The 19,267-nt window shown below is 51.6% G+C and overlaps 1 protein-coding gene across 4 annotated transcripts in view; it reads left to right on the top strand.

The window, feature by feature from the left end:
- Window positions 1-19,267, top strand: part of Celsr1 (cadherin, EGF LAG seven-pass G-type receptor 1) — a 137,410-nt gene that overhangs the window by 58,432 nt on the left and 59,711 nt on the right. For all 4 annotated transcript variants that reach the window (NM_001427591.1, XM_039080317.2, XM_063263331.1 and 1 more), the window contains exons 3-4: window positions 15,384-15,606; window positions 18,323-18,438. In NM_001427591.1, coding sequence (NP_001414520.1) covers window positions 15,384-15,606; window positions 18,323-18,438 — 339 coding nt within the window. The remainder of the gene's footprint in view (window positions 1-15,383; window positions 15,607-18,322; window positions 18,439-19,267) is intronic.

Below are 19,267 nucleotides of genomic sequence, written 5' to 3'. Positions count from 1 at the left end.
GCAGAGAGGAGAAAGTGGGTTGTCTGTGGCTCTGTGCATCCCAAGAGGGAGGGGGTGGTCACTTGGAGAGCTTTCACAGCCCGAGAGATGGGATGCCAGGTTGGCCTGCCGGCACGTGGGCATCTCAAGTTGGTTATTGTCTGGAAATGTGGAGGAGGGAGAAGGACATTTGGCTGCCCACCCCTCTACTGCTCCTCCCTGTCTGTGGCTGACTGCCAACAGGATGCGGGCAGTTCTTCCTGCTGTCTGGCAAGTGTTGATCCCGGATTCCTGCCTCTCAGGTGCCTGGCGGTGAGCAGGAAGGAAGGTGGGGGTCTAGGAGATAGCATGATTGATGGTGTGCACCAGAAGTGCTGGACAAAGTGTGTGTGTGTGTGGGGGGGGACTCCCTTCCTCTGTCTCTCCTCCCCGCTCTGAATTTAGCCAATCTAAACCCAATAAACAAATGCCACCTCCAGGACACACAGGTAGCCACGCCACCCCCCACTTCCCTTTCTAACGCCCACCCTCTATCCAGAGGCACGCAGCTCGCTAGCTGCATGGTCGGCTCCCCCCTGACAGAGAAGCAGCAGGGGGAGCCGGGTCCTTCCCCAGTCCCTCCCTGTCACATGGCCCTATGTGGAAAGCTTGCTTCAGACAGAGAAGCTGAGGCCGCTGTTGCAGGGAGGATCGGTGTTCTCCAGGGTGTGAGCAATGGCCGTCTAGCTGAGCACCCATTGCAGGCGTTTACAGAGTGCTGCATGCCAGACCAGTGTTCAGTCAAGCATTACCCTATCCGTGTGGATGAGTGGACCCAGGTCACGTCGTGTATTCTCTTTAGGACCCTTCCCGTCTTTCCTCATCAGCGTGGGGGCACGTAACAGCCTCTGCACCAGGCTTCATCCCTGGGGCTACCATAGCCGACCTATTAGACATACTTAGGGTATGATGTGACCACGTTGGGACAGGTAAGTGAGGCCACTGGGGATCTGTGGACCCGCAGTTCCCCTGCAATGGCAGTGGACTCATCGAGTGCGGGCAACTGACTTCTGAGGCGCTCAGATTTCCTCTTCATCAGCCCAGCCCTGTCTAGAAGGATGATAAAGGGACAGTGGCCACATCTGTCATCTCGGGGAGATGTGACCGGCATGAGGCTAATTTGATTCTCTTCGGGTACTGAAAGCATCATGCTATTTCCCTAGAGATAAAGCTAATTAAGGCTGATTACTTCTCCCTGATCCCCTTCCTCCCCTCTCTTCCATTTTTTGCCTTTGAAGGACTCTCTCTTCTCCTTGGAGGTAATAGCGCTCATTTATTCACGATGAAAGCAATGTTGTCGTCACACAGCTTTAATTTCTTGCTTCTTGGTAAGCTGAGCTCAAGCTCTAGGCCTCCCCATGGCGGGGTTGGAATTGGCCCAACCATGCCGGGAGCCCTCGGCTTCCTGTGTTGCAGGACAGGAGGCTCAGGAGGGGCCGGCAGAAGGAAGGAATCCGTTAATTTCAGGAAAAGCTCACTGTGTTCACCAGGAGATGTAGTCCAGATAGCTCTCCTGAGTTTCCAAACCCACCCTGGCTTTAGAGTGTGCCCAGCCCATGAGCACCTGGATCCCATGGCCTCTGTAAGGGAAATGTGTGACGTGGCCCTGCGAATAGGTCTCTGCTTTGGGACCACCATTGGGTTTAACAACTGTCTTATAGATTGAAAGGAATGAGATGGAAGGCTTCAGATGTGGGCACTGGATGTGTACTGTGTGGTCTGTTATTTTCTCAGCCCCGCTGCTGAGATGACCCAGCGGGTAAAGGCACTTGCTACCAAGCCCAAGGACCAGAATTTGATCTCTGGTATGCACAGAGAGGAAGGAATGAACCAACTCATACAGTTTTTCTCTGGCTTCCACACATGCCCCCCAGTAAGTAAATAAATTTCTCAGCCCAATAGTCAGCCTGGTTGTTGTAGTGCACACCTTTAATCCCAGCACTCAGAGGCAGAAGCCGGTGGATCTCTGAGTGTGAGGCCAGCCTGGTCTACAGAGTGAGGTCTAGGACAGCCAAGGCTACACCGAGAAACCCTGTCTTGGGAAAAAAAAGTTATTTCTCAAGCCCATCAACAAATAACAATTGTGTTTCCCTCCATGACTGGTTTCTCAGTCTCCATTTGGGGGATACCTTTTTGGTCTCTGTTAAATACTTTTGTATATGGCCACGGAATATCTCATGTTGCTCCTTGTAATTGAATTCGTTCACCCCTTGTCTTAGCTTCCTTATCCACAGTCTTCCTATCTGAATGTGCTTCCTCCTGTCCATCTATATATCCTCTGCATCCTCTGAATCCACTGTTCCCTGTTCTGGGAAGGTTCTGGAAGGTTCTCTTGCACCTTCTCCGTGGAAACCTTTATAGATTCCTTCCTTAAACTTCCCATATGCCCTCCTTATCCATGGTTCCACTCTTCCACATGGCCTACTCCATCAACTTCATGTCAGCGTCAGTCAGCAGTGACTTGGAGCTCATTTGAAGTGAGGACTTCAGGTTCTCTGGTAGAAAGTTCTTTCCCACCCCCAGGGCTGCAGCCAAGAAGTCCACTGCCCCTCGCTTTCCATGTTCAAGGGCTGCTGGCCTCCCAGAACAAGCTGATGTCTCTCTCCGCAGATCCTTGCATCTCAAATGCATCTACCCCTGGGGGGTGGGGTTCCCTGAATTTCCCCTCCCACCCCTGTGTCTCTCTGCTAGGCATTGGTGATCTCCTCCCTGCTGTGTATAGGGAACGAGGCACAGTGCAGAAGGAATCCCATTCTACATGGCTGGAGACATGTCCTTGAACCTGACATTTGTTGTGTACTGCGGTCAGAGTGAAACTTTTGCTGCTTTTGCTGGTTAGTGAAAAGAGACCTGATCCTGTCTGTCTCCAGTGTCCCTTCCTGGTCACTGAGGTCCTTTGGGTTTTGGGCCAGTGGCCAAGCTCCAAATTGAGTTGGGGCCCAGCACCGCAGGCTTCCGAGCATTTCTAGGGTGGCTTCCCCCCTTCTCACTCTCTCCCCCCTCTCCACTTCGGGGGAGACCTGAGAATAGCTACCTAATCATCTCCCCTGGGGTACATTCCTGAATGACAGCTTTGATGTCAGCAGGAGGGGCGGGCCCTTCAGCTGCATCCAGATCTGAGAGGGGAGGGGTGGTCACTATCACAACTAAAGCTAGCCTTGGGTGTCCCTTACTTGATCCCTGTTCTTAGGGTCCCTCCGCCCCCTCTGCTGCCTGTCCTCATTCAGAGCGTGTTCCAGCAAATTCAAACAAATGGCACTTGCACAGCTGTTGAATACAAAGCTGCTGCCCCAGGCCTGGGCCATGAGCTCCTCTGTCCCCTCTACATGAAATGCTCCCTAGGAGGAGGTAGGGCTTGGGGAACCCTCCATGGTATTCAGTTTGAACTTGGTACCAGCTCCTGAAGTACTCTCCCATGTGCTTTAAGAGCCTCCTCAGACGGCGGGACTCTCCTGAAGCTCCTGAAGCTGAAGGTGTTTTGTGTAGGTTCAGAGTGATTGCAAGAACATAGTCACCTACGTGCTTATGGGAACAATATTAGAGCAAATGCTGGCTCTCCTCTGTGTTATGTAGACATTATCCAGCTCCTCTTAGTTTGGGGTAGAGTGCTAGTGTCCCTGTCTCCGTGGAGACCCTGTGCCGGGGCCCCCACAGGAAAACTCCACGTTGTCAGGTGCATTACCTCTGAGCTGTGTCCTGGTCCTGCAGAAAAACCTCCTTGAGCACAGGGAGGAGGGCACCCAGAGAGCTGAAGTCTACAAGGTCTAGCTCAGCTGCACTGGGAGTGGTTCCCCGCACCCTAACATTAGTCGTTAATGTGGGGGATAATTATCCGTTAAAGCGAGAATCATTACGCTGCCCGTAATTAAAATCTCCACTAAAGCAGCGAACACTTTGAGACTCTGGGAGAGACATCACATTTTCTTCTCGTCATCGCGCACTTAACCTGCTGTCTGGCTCATTCCACACAGAGTTGCCACACGAAGAATTTCTCTCCTGTGGTGTCCTGAAGTTGAGTGTTACTGCGCTTCTGTGACCTTGTTTTTCACTACAGTCCTGGCCTTGGAGATCAGGTGTGGGCAGGTCCAGCCTGGAAACTCCTGCTGTCTGTGAACTTTAACCCCTAAAGCCAGGGCTAGGACTGAGGTGGACTTGAACATCATGGTCGAATCATGGTCGAGTGTCAGGCACAGCCGACTGGCCTCCGGGATGGTCCTCCCTTTAACTCCACATCCTCTTGTGGCTGGGGATACCAGCCCCTGGCTTGAGTTCCCTTAACCCCAAATCTGAAATCTGGAATGTTCCAAAAACCCCAAACTTTGCATGCACCAACACGATACCAAAGTGGAAAAATTCCACTTCTGACCTCACGTGATGGGTTACAGTCAGAATTGCAGGTGTGTCTAAAAATTTGTATAAAATTACCTTGAGGCTACATGTAAAATGTATACAAGAACCACAAATGAATTTTGTGTTTAATCTTGGTACCCGGGCCCAAGATCTCGTTATGTATTTGCAGAGGTTCCAGAATTTAAAAAAAAAAAAAAAAAAAGCAAAAAACCTGACGTCTAAAACGTTCTCATCCTGGGCACGCTTTTTTTCCTTTCTTTGAACCAAGGTCCTGTGGGGAGTTGAGGTTGACTTTTGAACTCATGATCCTCCTGCAGGTCCTCTGGGGAGTTGACCTTTGAACTCATGATCTTCCTGCCTCAGTCTCCTGAGTAGGATTTTAGGCTTATGCCATCATACTTGGCCTTCTGGGTAGTGGAGTAAGGAATCTGGGTTTGTATAAGGGAAGACCCCAAAGGCCATTGTCAAGGTATGCCCAAAGAGGTGCACCTCCTGAAGGCTGCAAGGGTGGGTGCTTCCTGTCTCTTCTGGACTTCTTAGCCACTTGGCCTACACTGCATTGTTACAGTCTACACCTCTCCACAGTACATGCTTCCTGTGCCCCGTTCTAAATTCTCTCAGACATCAGCCATTGGATTAATGCATCCGGAACCCTACCTATGCTGCTCTGAACTCGCCTAAACCTGCAAGAGTCTATGTCTAACTAAAGCCTTCTCACTGGGGTTGGGGATTTAGCTCAGCGGTAGAGCGATTGCCTAGCAAGCGCAAGGCCCTGGGTTCAGTCCCCAGCTCTCCAGAAAAAAAAAAAAAAGAAAAGAAAGAAAAGCCTTCTCACTGGTGCCAGACTTAGGCAGCGCTAGACCCTCACTCCGGGGAACAGAACTTCCTTTGCTCCATGATTCCTCGTGCTTCTTGATCACCTGCGTAAGCATGTCAAGTACCTGCCTGGGTCAGGTGCACTCTTGCTGAGACGCAGTTTCTTTTCTTTTCTTTTTAAAAAAATATTATTTATTTAATGTATATGAGTACACGGTAGCTGTCTTCAGACACACCAGAAGAGGGCATCAGATCCCGTTACAGATGGTTGTGAGCCACCCTGTGATTGCTAGGATTTGAACTCAGGACCTCTGGAAGAGTAGTCAGTGCTCTTAACCACTGTGCCATCTCTCCAGCCCAAGAGACAGTTTCCTGAGTGTGGTTGTCCACAGGGGTCTGAGCCAGACGCAAGAGTGACCTGAGGCTTGTCAGTCAGCTTGCAGATGGTCAAGGAAGAGTGAGTAAGAAAAGCAGAGTCTGTCCGGTCAGTTCTGTACTGGGTGTCTCTGCCATGGTAAGACTCGCTTCCCTCACCTAAGTTGTGGGAGTTTCCGTTTTGTCCATTGTCTGTGCCAGAGGGCTGCATATCATAGCAGACGGACTCACTTGAGAATGGTGAGGGCCTTGGGCTCTAAAATGAACGGTTTGGGCAAGTCTGCCTCCTCTTGCAGGCCCTGGCGGAGATCCTGCTTTCCCCTCAGCCTCAGGAGCTACCTGTGTTGCCCTTTGTAACCTCCCACCTTGCATCCCACACTTGGTGCTCCCCACCTGTTTTCCACAGGATGCTGTGATGGCTTTGTCCCTTCTCTCAGTAATCCAAGGTCACCTCTCTCTCATGGACCTCAATCTGCAGAGTGTTGTAAAGGCCCAGGTCTCAGGTGTTGGGTGCAATCTTCCTTGGAGCCATAATTTTGTGGGATCCATAATTTTGTGATTGCTACCTCTGGCCCCACCAGCACCTGGCACCCACTGGGGTTGTCAGTAAAAATTTGCTGAAGGCATAAGAGAGTTACCAGACCCTGTGACTTCAGTGTGTGGCCAGGGCTTGGCTGTTCCCCATTTAATGCCACTGTAGAGCTCTGACCTTCAGCTTCCATAGAGAAATTGAGCCTCTGACCTGAGTGGTGACCCCAGAGGACTTTAGGGAAGGCAACCCTTTGCCAGTCCCCGCCCCATCCATCTTCTCCAAAGCATCAGACAAAGCCCCTCTCTGTCTTGCCTGGGACCATAAGGGCCAGAGCAAGAGCTATGAAGGCATTGATTCCAAGCAGGAAGTTTGCACAGGACCTCTTCAGAGGAGGCTTTCCTCAGCACATCACTGTGTGGGGAGGGGTCCCATGCTGAGGGAAGTCTTCAGTATCCCTGCTCTCACTGAGTACAGGCTTCTGAGGACTGATACACTAGGGGTGTGTGTGTGTGTGTGTGTGTGTGTGTGTGTGTGTGTGTGTGTATGCATGTGCACGTGCACGCTTGTGTCCCATCTGTGTCCTGGGTCCCTCTGTCTGTGGAGACCTTAGAGTTCCCACTTGGCTGCTGTGCCTGCTCTATGTAATGCAGACTGCCAGCCAGACCTCACCCTGCAGGACAAAGGCCTTCCAGTCTCAAGGTCTCCTTTCCTTGTCCCCTCCTTCCCTCCTGTCTCTGTTTCTGTCTGTCCCTCCCTTTCCTCCTCTCTTCCCCCCTCTTTCCTTCTGTCCCAGCGCGTCTCCATAGTACCTGTCTGGTAACAACTGCTAACTACTGTGTTAAAGAGCCAATGGGATGGCGCAGTGGGGCAAAAGCACTGCTTAACACAAGCCTGGCAGTTTGAGTTTGATCTCCAGAACTAAGGTGGAAGGAGGGAACCAACTTCATGAACTTCTCTGCTGACCTATGCTTTTTTCCACTGAAGCATGCTCTCTCTCAAACACACACACACACACACACACACACACACACACACACACACACACACACACACAGACAGACACAGACACAGACACATACACACACTTATTTTTTTAATTAGAAATTGTGTTTGACAGCAGTTCTTAACGCTGTAGCCCTTTAATACAGTTCTTCATGTTGTGGTGACCCCCAACCACAGAATTAATTCATCGCTCCTTCATAACCGTAATCTTGCTACTGTTATGAATCATAATGTATGAATATGATATGCGGGGCATCTGATAATGCAGCCCCAAAGGGGGTCTCGACCCTCAGGTGGAGAACGGCTGTGTTAAAAAGTTCATTTAAATCTACAAAGAGCACGTTGCATGCTGTTACTTGGGCCATCTGCCTCTGTATCAGTTTTCCAATCTCCAGGTCTCCACTCTGAGCCTCTCTTGTTGGCTGAAGGGAGCCCCAGCTCTAGGCATCAGGATGTGGGTATGCCCTCTGGCAGCCTTCCCGCACACCACACAGGGTGGATTATCTTCTGGTCCCCTCCACCCAGCGGCTTCAAGGCCATGGAGGTGGCTGTATTCTAGGGGATGCATTCCAAATGTCACTGTAGTACAGGACCCTTTGACACCCCCTCTTCCCCTCAGGCTCCGTAGGCCCCAATCCTCAGACAGGCAGGTGGCTTCTCAAGGTAGGGAACAGTGAGGGTGGGTGGACATCTGATTCTTTGCCACTGGAATGCAATATATATATATATATATATGTGTGTGTGTGTGTGTGTGTGTGTGCGTGTGTGTGTGTGTGTGTGTGTGTGTGTATATAAATTTTTTTAATGGGTGTGACTGGAGTTCTAAGAATTTGCTTCAAAGACAATGAACTCATCAGAAAGAGACAGACCCTCTACAAGCCCCAGCACTGTGACTTCTCCTGGTCTCAGGGCTTCCTGCTTCCACTGGCTACCCCCTTCTCCCAGTAGCCTTGGGGAGGGGCAGCAGGTGTCTCTGTTGAGACCTTCCTTCTGGGTAGCCTGGCCAACAGGGAGGGGCTTCAGGGGGACTAGGCTTCAGTCCCCCAGGAGGTGAGAAAGTCAAACAAAGCTGGAAACTCCCAAGGGGGAAGGGAGGACAGACTAGAACCTGGCAATCTGCCTGGATGGGGAAGGGGGCAGAGAGGGGAGGGGCTGGAGTGACAGTTGCCTAGAGGGGCGGAGTCAGGACCTGGAGTGACAGCAGCAGTCTAGGACCTATGCCAAATGAGTTCTATTCCCTCACCCACCCTCTGGGTTCTTGAGTAGGCTCCCCAGCAGGAGTGAGTGGTCTCCCTGCTTCTGGGATAGATCTATAGCCAGCAAGGCAAGAGCCATTGGCTGGTTTTTGGACAGTGAACTTCTGTCCTGGGAAGGATGGATAGACAGAGGTGGATGTGTGGTGATTGGGTAGGGAAAGGGACAAATGAATGGGTGGCCTGATAGAAGGCCTGAGGCTCGAACCATCATCTCCCGACACCGTCTTATGGTGTGGATCCTGGATATTTACATACTACAGGCCCATCCCTGCAGACACCACTGATGCCGGCATGGGTTACCCTTGCAGCTGTGTGACCTGACACAAGTTCCGACCTTCTCTGGGCCTTCAGTACATCGAGGCCTGCCTAGAAGAGACCTTGTTTGGCGATGGCATAAACTGGTCCAAGATACAGCTGCTCTCATGGTGCTTGTAGCATTTTCACCCTCGGTGTGGTCCCGTAACAGCCAGAGGGCAACCGTCAGTGGCTATCTCCCTGTCAGTTTGCTGGTCTCCGAGGTCTTCTTTGCAAAGCAGGCCTGCAGGATGTCCTCTAGTGCAGTCTGAGGTATGCAGTTGCTCCTGTCCTGGAGCCTCATCGCCACAGGCACTGGGTTGCTCCGAGTGACCTCTATGCAACCCTTTGTGTGAGGTGGGGCTTTGCTGACACGACCTTCTTTCCCACTTTATCTCTCCAGAAGCATGAGGCGGTGAGGGGAGTAGAAGGCTGCTGTGTGGCACCAGGAGAGGACCCCAGGTGGTCTGTGGTGGGAACTATTCTGCATGTGTGTAGACACCATGTGTGTGCTTATAGGTGGGCACGCCAAAGGTCGAACTGGGGTGGCAACTATTTTGTGCTTACGTGTGGGTGTACCAGAGGCTGGAGGTTCTGCCTCAGGTCTGCTCAGAATCTTTGGGCTTGGCAGGGTCCCAGGTCCAAATGCAGCCTCCTGAGGGTTAAGGGTTTGCTCTGCCTGAGCGCTACAGCCTGGCCACACCCTCTCTCTACCTCACCTCTCTCTGTCCCTAGCTTCCTCATCGCTCTAGGATCTGCTTGAAGACTCAGCTCCTCTTCTCTATTTTCCTCCACATTTGGCCTGTTTAACTAAGAGACCCCTCAGCTGCGGGGAGCGGTTTCGTTCATCCCCATAACCTCAGGCTCTTAAAGTGTCCCGTGATGGGCAATTCATTGAATGAACAGGCGAATGGTGGGCAAACGGATGGATAGAAGTATGAACGGAGGGATGATGGTTGAATGGATGGGAGATGGATAGATGGGTGAAGGGAGAGATAGACCAGTGGATGGAGGAAGGTAGGTAGTGGGCTCGTAGATTTCCTGGAAGGATAGATCAACGGATGCAGGATGGATGGATAGACGGAGGTGGATGTGTGGTGATTGGGTAGGGAAAGGGACAAATGAGTGGGTGAAAACATGGAGGAATGGGTAGTATGCTTAGTGCTCAATGACTTCTCTTGGACACCTGCCTCTCAGTGCCCCAAAGTGCCATTCTGCCCATCACAGCCCTTCCTGTGGTAGTGGAGCTACATGGCGGCGTTGCACGGTGCCTTGTGTCTTCCTTGCCAGGACACGAGGTTCCTTTCTGGCCTGAGCTCTGATGGGCCTTCAGGCCACCCTAGGGATCTCTGTGTTTGTGACCTGACTTTGAGTGACCCATGCTCGGATCCCAGCTCCACGCCCAGGCCCCCACTCCCTTCCTTGCTGTGTTCTCCACCTGCCCTGCTGCTTCTCAGTTCTGCCCGAATTTGCCAGTCTCCAAGTGTGCCTTTTGTGCATTGGGTCTGAGCTTTACCCTTGGTGCCTCTGGAAATTCTAGTTTTTCTAGTTTAAAAGCCCTTAAGTCTTTATGAAAGGAGAAAGGATTTGTCTTTTTATTTAGTTGAAAACTTAAGTTGACAAAACTCTATCTGCCCTTCCCTTCCAGGGGCCCACCTTGCCCTCTTCGAGGGCCCGAGGCTCTGGGCACTGTGCTTCTCTGCAGCTGGGCTAGGCCTTCTGCTTTACCCGTCCCTGCTCCTGCCTGTGGTGCACTGAAGTGGGTCTCATGGCCAGCAGCTCCCCTCGTCCTCTTTTAAACTGAACATGGCTACCCTCTGCACTGTGGTTTCTCTGGGCCTGCATCCTTTGACTTCCTAGAGCTTCCTGACTGCTCTCACAGACCAGCTGATTTCTTCCTATAACAGGAAACCCATTTGCCTAAGTCCTGTGACTTTTGCTTAGACCGAGGGTCAGTGGCTCTGACAGTACCAGCTCGAGTCTCTGGGCAGACAGGACATTACTCACCCACATCTAGGTAGGGCACTTACTCAGTGATAGGACATGCATAAGACTCAGGGCGAGGCCGACATCTACTCTGGGGTCTTTTCTGCAGAGCTCTTCCACTCTTGATGGGTTTGTGTATACGCAGCCTTAACCAGGCTGAGGCCAGTGCCCCTCATGGGCAGGGGACTTGTGGCATGGTCTACAGTGTTGAGCTCAGCGATCAGGTTGCCCAAGCTAACCTTACCTCGGTGTGGGTGGAGATCTACCTATGAAATGGGTGTATGAGGGCAGACGTGGGGGTGGAGTGGGGGTGCTCCAGGGTGGGGAATGACTCAGCAAGTGGCATTTGACTCTGAGGAGAACACCTGGATGTTGAGGGAATGCCAGATCCTTAACTGTGACAGTAAGCCCTGAGAAATTTATTTCATCAAAATGGCATTGCTTGATAGGTGTGGTGGAAGGCCCAAGCTCTAGGCCATAGAGTGACTCTTGTTTCAAGAAGAAAAATGATAGGCCAGAGAGGACTCAGCAGGTAAAGGCATCTGCCACCAACCAAGCATGACAAGCTGAACTTCAGCCCAGCACCCATAGAAAAGCAAGCAAGCAAGGGTGTGTGGAGATGGCTCAGTGGTTAAGAGTGCTCGCTGCTCTTCCAGAGGTCCTCTATCCTGACACCAGGGGCAGCGGCTTGAAACGGTCAGCATCTCTAGCTTCAGAACTAACACCGTCTTTTGGCCTTCTCAAGGACATAGAGACACAGACACACAGACAGAGAAACATGCATAGAGCAAGAGAAATACATACAGACACACACACAAACAGACACACACACACACAGACACACACACAGACACAGACACACATAGACACACACTCACACACACACAGACACACACTCACACACACAGACACACACACAGACACAGACACACACTCACACACATACACAGACACACATACAGACACACTCACACACAGACATACACACAGACACACATACATAGACACACATAGTGAAAGAGTGAGAAACATGCACACACATGCATGTGCACACTTATAGAAACATGCACAGAGAGCGAGAGAAACACATACACAAACATAAACATGCACATGCATGTACACATAGAAACATATGCACAGAGACAGCAAGAGAAACACACACACACACACACACACACACACACACACACACACACACACACACTCTAAGTCATAGAAAAGACCAAAGCAAAGCATGTCTTTTACAATTGCTATATGAGAGAATTAAGGCTGTAGGATTTATAGACTTTGACCTGTATCATTCATTCCTGGGCTAAAATGACCTGCAGAATTAGAAGCCATCACAGCACAGGTCTCAAGTGTGTGCATTACACAGTCAAGACGCCAGCTCCATGTTGGCAGGGCTTGGAGCATGCACACACTGTGAACTGAACATCCCCACCCTGGGCATCTGACTAACCTTATGCAGAGAAGCCATGTGGAAGTTAGTGCAAGCCTCAGTGAGCCAAGATGCACTGGCGAGAATGGCTGCCGCGACCAATGTTCTGATGTTCTCATAGGAATAGACCCTGTATTGGCTCCCAAGGGCCTGTAGTTTACTCAGAACCCAGAGACGAGGCTCCATCCCAGGCTGGTGTGGTTTATCTTTAGCACAGTGAGCTCTGCTTAGAGTGCCTTATATAAAAGCCGTGTGTTTAACCCCACAGTTAGTTCTTTGTATGGATATCTACCCACACTGCTTGGGTCGGTGGATGAATGATGTCCGCTTTGTAACCTCATGGTTAGCTCAAGATTGAATCATTGCCTTGGCTCTGGTGAGCCCTGGCGTTGTATGATTTCATCCCACAAACACCCGTCAGTACCTGCTGCATACCCAGCTCTCCTCAGACACCCCCTCATTACGGGCACTAGTCCAGCACCCTAACATGCAAGGCACCCGCTGTGGACCAGATGTTCTCGGACTTGGCTCTAGAATGAACCCCGTGGCTGCACCCCCACCCCATGCTCCCACATAGTGGTGTTGTAAGTAAAGCTGGGAGAGATCCTGGGTCCTGGATCTGCTCAGAATGCAGTGAAACTTCTATGGGGTGAGCCACAGTCGAGGACAGACTTGAGGAGGGGACATAGGATGGTCTTCGGGAACTGAGGGAGGCACCTCAGATCAGCCATCAGTGGAGTTCATCAACCGTGACTGGACAGCTGTAAGACTCTGCAGTAATGCTCTGGGTCCTGGGGTCCTGGCTGGGGGAGCAGTATAGCTATGTTAGAACCAAGAGTGTGGGACCAATGATCTGGGTTTGTGCTTTTGAGGGTCAGGGGTGTGATGGGGTGACATCTTCGTGGAGTACTAAGCCAGTGGGACGAGTGTGCTCCGAGACCAGCACTGTAGGAACTTGTCTTTTGTGTTAGAGGCAGAGCAAGAAGCTTTGGGAGTCAGTGGAACTGGTATAAGGTGCATATTTGGGGTGCTTAGGTTTGAGGGGAAGGTTAAGGCAGTGGGATGGGAATGCAGGGTGTGAAAATGGTAGAGGAGTGTTGAGGGAGGTGAGAGCCTATGGCATGCTGGTGGCTCCAAGACTCAAAGCCTGCCTCCCTGGGCAGATGGCAGAACTCTCAGTCTAGTTGGGGTTACCCAGAGAGAAACAGGCCAGAGAGGCTTCGGAAGGGAAGAGAAAAGTCTGAAACACAGCTGAGGACGCCCCTGAACCCCACCTCAGTCTCAGAGCCTTCCTCTTACAGAGTCCACACTGGACAGACATCAGTTCTGGGACAAACAGCCACTTGTAGATTGAAAGCTTCTCACACCCTATCTACACAGAAGCCAGCATGTGGTCTCACTGGAAAACTGGGTCTTTCTGTACGCAGCCAGACACTTGAGATGAAGTCATGTAGGACCCAGGGTAGACCCTCTTCCATTTCCAGGGCCTTTAGAAGATAAAGTTGTGTTGGTGGGGGCTAGACACCCTGGGGCCTCTTCTGGGTCTAGGAGAGGAGTTTCGAGAGAGGACGAGAACCCCACGCTCAAGTGGTCGGGTTGAGCTGCCACGGCTGCAATCCCACAGCCAGGCGGATCTGGAGTTTGGAGGATAAGGGCTGACTTTCTCTTCTGCTGGGAAAGTTTGGACAATCTCTGGAGCCTGGATCCTCCAAGGTGTGCTACTCTCAGGCACTGGCTGTGGGGAAGGTGAAGGCAGTGCCCTTTCTCTTCACGGTTTAGTGAGCATAAGGCCAGAGTGTCTCTCAGGCAGCTTTGTTCTCAGAATGTGCTGGGCTTCACTGCCCATGGGCTAACCTGGAGTACAGTAAAGCAAACCGTCCTGAAGGGGAGAATTTAAAGTGTCTGAAGGAAAAGGGAGAGATCTTAAGTTTAAACTTCAGTGATGGGCCCTCACAAGGGTTGTGTAGAAGGCTGTGAACACTGACGGACGTGTTTGAGTGTGAGAGTGTGGGGGCAGGCAAGTTCATATGAGATGATCTGTGAGGAGAGTGGGCATGAGGGGAGTATAGGTATGGGCATGCATGTCTGAGACGGAGTCTGAGACATGGGTGTAAGGATGTATGCAATGGTGTGTTTACAAATGTGACGTGAACATGTGTGTGAGTCTGATGGTTTGAGTGTGTGACCCGTGGGATGGCGTGAGTGTACGCATGCATGCATGCAAGCACATGAACTCAGAGGTTCCTGCAGGGTGGCCAAGCTCAGAGCCATGTTGGGCAAGGCCCTGGGATCCAGCAATGGCTGGGAGATGAAGTGTCCACTGTTGTGAACCTGAGGTGAACAAGCATCTACCAGTGGCCGGTTCTCACCTGCTCCTCCACACTGGCCTCTCTCTGTCCGCTTCTCTGGGCTCATCTTAGCTACTGCAGACCGGCGGACGGATGAGATCACACCGTCCTGCCCTGAGCCTGGCCTGCCCTGGCCTGGTAACAGAAGCGCTTAGGGTCTTTCCATGGCTGGGCCTGAATGGCTGTGAGGGGATATAGTAGGTCAGTGATCCCAGCCGACTTCTGTCCCATGAGATTTGTTTTCCGGGCTACAGAAGCATCAGTTTGGACTCAGCCTCAACACATTCAGTAGAAGAGAACTCCCGGGGGCTATTTTAGCCCTGTAATCCGTAATCCGTGGGTCACCTCCTGAGGAAGGTGTTTCTGCCTTTAGGAAGCAGTCCATGTGGATCTGCAAACTGTTGGAAAGTTCTACCAAAGCCCCAGGTCCAGGTGTCACTGTGGCATCCAAGCCTATGAGCCTGAGCCTTCAGTCAACTGTGTGCCTCAGGGGACATCCATAGTCCACTGGTCTCCCTTAGTCTCTGTGCTTGTTAGTTTTTGTCAGTGTAAGCAAATTAGAGTCACCTGGGAAGCAAGAATTTCAATTGAGGAACCATCTCCATTAGACTGGCCTGTCACTGTCAGCGGCATGTCCATGGGGCATTGTCTTGATGAATGATTGATGTGGGAGGCTCAGCCTACTGTTGGGTGGTGTTACCCCTGGACTATATAAGAAAGCAAATAGAGCTAGCCCTGGAGAACTAGCCAGTAGGTGTCACTCCTCTACGGCCTCTGTTTCAGCCTCTGGGTTCCTGCCTTGAGTTCCTGCCCTGACTTCCCTCAATGATAGACCATAGCTGAAATAAACCATTTCCTCCCTGAGTTGTCTATGGTCAGTGTTTATCACAGGGGGGGGGGGGGAGCGGGGAACGAAGCAAACTAGGACTCTAGGACAGCCTTTGCGTGACCTCTGCTTTCTTCTCCAGGGGAGCATTGCCAGGTGAACGTCCGCTCAGGCCGCTGTGCCAGCGGGGTGTGCAAAAACGGGGGCACCTGCGTGAACCTGCTCATCGGAGGCTTCCACTGTGTGTGCCCGCCCGGCGAGTATGAGCACCCGTACTGTGAAGTGAGCACCAGGAGCTTCCCACCCCAGTCCTTCGTTACCTTCCGGGGCCTGCGGCAGCGCTTCCATTTTACCGTCTCCCTTGCGTAAGTGCAGCCGTGCTTGTGGGATATCCCTTGGGAATATGTCGTGGGGTGGGCGCACCTCAGCCTTCTAGGCTCTGGATGGTTGAGGAGGCCTGCTCGGTGCTGGCTGCCAGACCACCTGCTCAAGGGTCGGGTCGTTGCCACGATGACAGGGGACACTGTTTCAGCATAGGGACAACAGAGCATCCATGCCAAGACTTCCAAGTGGGGACAGCCCAAATCCCAGGCCTGGAAGCTAACCTGGCTATTCTGGTCCTGCCCACCAGCACCAACACAGGCATCACTGAGATCTCAGTAGCCAGTGGGGCAGGCCCAGGGATCAGACATCCTGTGCGTGTCACAAGGCAGGCTGTTCAGACTCCCAATTCCCCCTACCTGGTCCTGATTAGTATACAGCCGGCTGATTGTGTACTGTCCATACCTTCTCCCCAGAATTTAAACATTACTTAAAAAAAAAAAGTCCAGTCTATCATTTGGAGCTGGGGAGATGGCTTACTTGTTAAAATACTGTGTGCAGGCATGAGAGTCTGTGTTCAAATCCCAGGCTTCCGTGTACAATGCTGGGCACAGTGGCACACACATGCGATCCTGCACCTGGGGACGCAGAGGCAGGAGGATTCCAGGGATTTGTCCTCCAGCCTTCTGGCTGAATTGGTGTGTTCCTTAACACACATGTACTAACATGAACCATGCACAAAATACCAAATGAGCTCACAGGGTTTTAGGCATCATAAGCCTGTGATTTGCTTAGATAAAAAAGAATCTAGAATTTCCATTTTGAAGCTCTTTGCTAGGTTAAAGTTAGTTCAGTGGGAGGAGGCTTCTCCTGGGTGTCTTCGTGCACTGCCTGCTAAGTACAGACAGTGCAGAGCCTGTCCCTGGGTTCCGTCCTAAAGATAAAGCCAGCCAGGAGTGTCCTCAGGACCAAAGGACAAGTGACTTCTCCTTATCCATCATCTTCTATACTGTGAATTAACAAGGTCCCTCCCATTGAGTGTGTTGTAGGGAGGTCTGAGGATGTGGGGTGGCTCTGGCAGTCAGCTCTTGCTACTCCCCCCACCCCATGTGCCTGATAAATGGACAGCGTCTGCCTATTGGCACAGTACGTCCTGAGCCCTGTACTGCCAGGTGTGGATAATTGTTGTTTGCCCCTTTGTGACAAGACTCTGCCCTCCATCCAGAAGGGCACCTTTTAGGGCACAAGCCTGCAAAGCAAGGGCCCTGCTGTGGGATCCCCTGCAACAGAGGACGCCCATGAGTAGCCACCGCCTTCCACATCAGAGGAGTCTCGTGACCCCTGGTGAATGTATCATGGCATGTGCTGGATGTGAGCTGGGGTAATGTAGCCCTGGAGTATAACCATGGCTCCTGCACCCCTTGGTATGGCCAGTAGTTCATAGTCACGTGCATCGCAGTGACTTTTGGTGACCTTTACTGCCTTAAAACTCAAAGTCACAAGAGAAGAGAGAAAGTTCCCCCAGAATACTCTCAGAAGACCAGTGGCCTTCCAGTTACAGTTTCCCGGGCACGCATCCTGGAAGCTCTGAGGCCCCTCTTACCACAGAGGACTGCCCAGCCCGGCTGAGTTGCCTTGTCTCAGGTGGCTTCTGTCATGGGCCTTCTCCTCTTTCTAGTTTCTGTTTGCCAAGTGCTGGGGCTCCCAAGTGGGCCCCACTCCCAGCCGCTTTTTATCCTCTTTTGTTCTCCGCTCCTTCTCCTCCGGCCCCTCAAGCTTTGGTTTCTATTTCTGTCTTTCCTCATTTTACTCAAGTTGTTCCCACCCTCCCCTCAGCCCTGGGCCCCGGCTCAGTTTCTCTGTCTTTAGCAATGGATGGTGCCTGCCAGGGGGAGCGCTGTATAAGAGGGGTTAACCTGGGCACACAGAGTCCAGGCTCAGGTATTTCAGTTGGTACAAGAGGCTTAGAGACGTGCCACTCAGGCAGAGACTTTGGTGTGAAGGGAGTACCTTAGGGTCTCATCTGATCTGTTGCAGGAGATAAACTACATGTGTACTGCCTCCAGACATGCTTATAGTTGTTAAACAGGCTATGCATCATTCTTGTGAACATGTAGTCTGTGTGTGTGTGTGTGTGTGTGTGTGTGTGTGTGTGTGTGTGAGAGAGAGAGAGAGAGAGAGAGAGAGAGAGATACTGGGTATTGGGTATTTTCTCTAGTCACTCTTCATTGTTTTCTTTTTTTCTTTTTTCTGGAGCTGGGGACCGAACCCAGGGCCTTGCGCTTGCTAGGCAAGGGCTCTACCACTGAGCTAAATCCCCAACCCCTGTTTTTTTTTTTTTTTTTTTTTTTTAAATGGAGTCTCTCACTAAACCCAGTACTCCCCATCTCCAGATGGTCTAGCAGACCCTGAGCATCCTCTGTCTTTGCCTCCTGAGTGATGGGTCTACAAGTGGCTACCATGTGTGGCTTTTGACAGGGGTACTGGGGAATTAAAACTCTGATCCTCAGACTCGCACCCCAAACCTTGATCCACTCAGCCCTTTTTCCTACCCCACACAACGTCTTTCACACTGCCGCAGGCCATCACCACCGTGTCTCCCAAGGCTCCAATGCACACATTAGGTTGGGTGGGCTGTCAGCATCTTGTGTGATAAAGTGCTGAGGCAATTATTTTCCTGAACCATGTCGCGCGCTGCCCTGGCTGGTCATGTCACCCTGTCACGGCCCTTCAGTGTGTGACATGCTGCTTGGCCCACAGGTTTGCCACCCAGGACAGGAACGCCCTGCTGCTGTACAACGGCCGCTTTAACGAGAAGCATGACTTCATCGCCCTGGAGATTGTGGAGGAGCAGCTGCAGCTCACGTTCTCGGCAGGTGGGACCTCCTGCAGCCGCGGGTGCCTCCTAAGGCACTTTATGGATTAGGTTTACTTGTCCTCCCAGCTACTCAGCCTTCCAACCCTAATTCTGCATCTAGGAACCCGGCCTCTAGAAGTCAGAGTGCAGGAAGATGTCAGTGTCAGGGCAGTGTTACTTGTAAGGCTAATACCAGACGGAGCCTGGCTCCTAGGTCAGAATCGGTAATTGATGTGCAGCGATGTGGGTGGAGGGATGGAGAGCTCAGCAGTTGAGAGCATTTGCTGTTCTTACAGAGGACCTGGGTTTGGTTCCCAGCACCCATGTGGCAGCTCACAACTGTCCATAACTCCGGTTCCAGGGTATCCAGTGCTGCCTTCCGTCTTCTGTGTCAGACATACACATGGTACACATGTAGATATGGAAGCAAAACACCCATACACTTAAAATCAAATAAATATAAAAAAATTAAAAAGATGAAGTGCAGTGTACCTGTAAATTAACCTGGTGACTTACACACCAGCATGAGAGGACCAGGCAAGCATGGATGTGAGGAGTAGGCCATGTTTTTTCCTGTTTTAGAATCTTGCTATCTTTCAGGTTGAGGCCCTCCACATAGGGGGGATGGGGAATGGCTTCCAGTGGTGGCCGTGCCAAAGGGAAGGGCACATGGCCAGTCTCTCTGAGCAGGATATCTACACTGCAGCCTGGGGATGGCTTCCAGTGGTGGCCATGCCAAAGGGAAGGGCACATGGCCAGTCTCTCTGAGCAGGATGTCTACACTGCAGCTTGGAAACCTGATTGGAGGAAGCCCCTAACCTGTCTCTGGATCTCCCTCTTGCTGCACA

This window comes from Rattus norvegicus, chromosome 7 (genome assembly GCF_036323735.1).
Source record: "Rattus norvegicus strain BN/NHsdMcwi chromosome 7, GRCr8, whole genome shotgun sequence".
In the NCBI taxonomy this organism is placed as follows: domain Eukaryota; kingdom Metazoa; phylum Chordata; class Mammalia; order Rodentia; family Muridae; genus Rattus; species Rattus norvegicus.
Note: the sequence above shows the minus strand (reverse complement) of the source record. Positions and strands in the feature narration are given on the sequence as shown.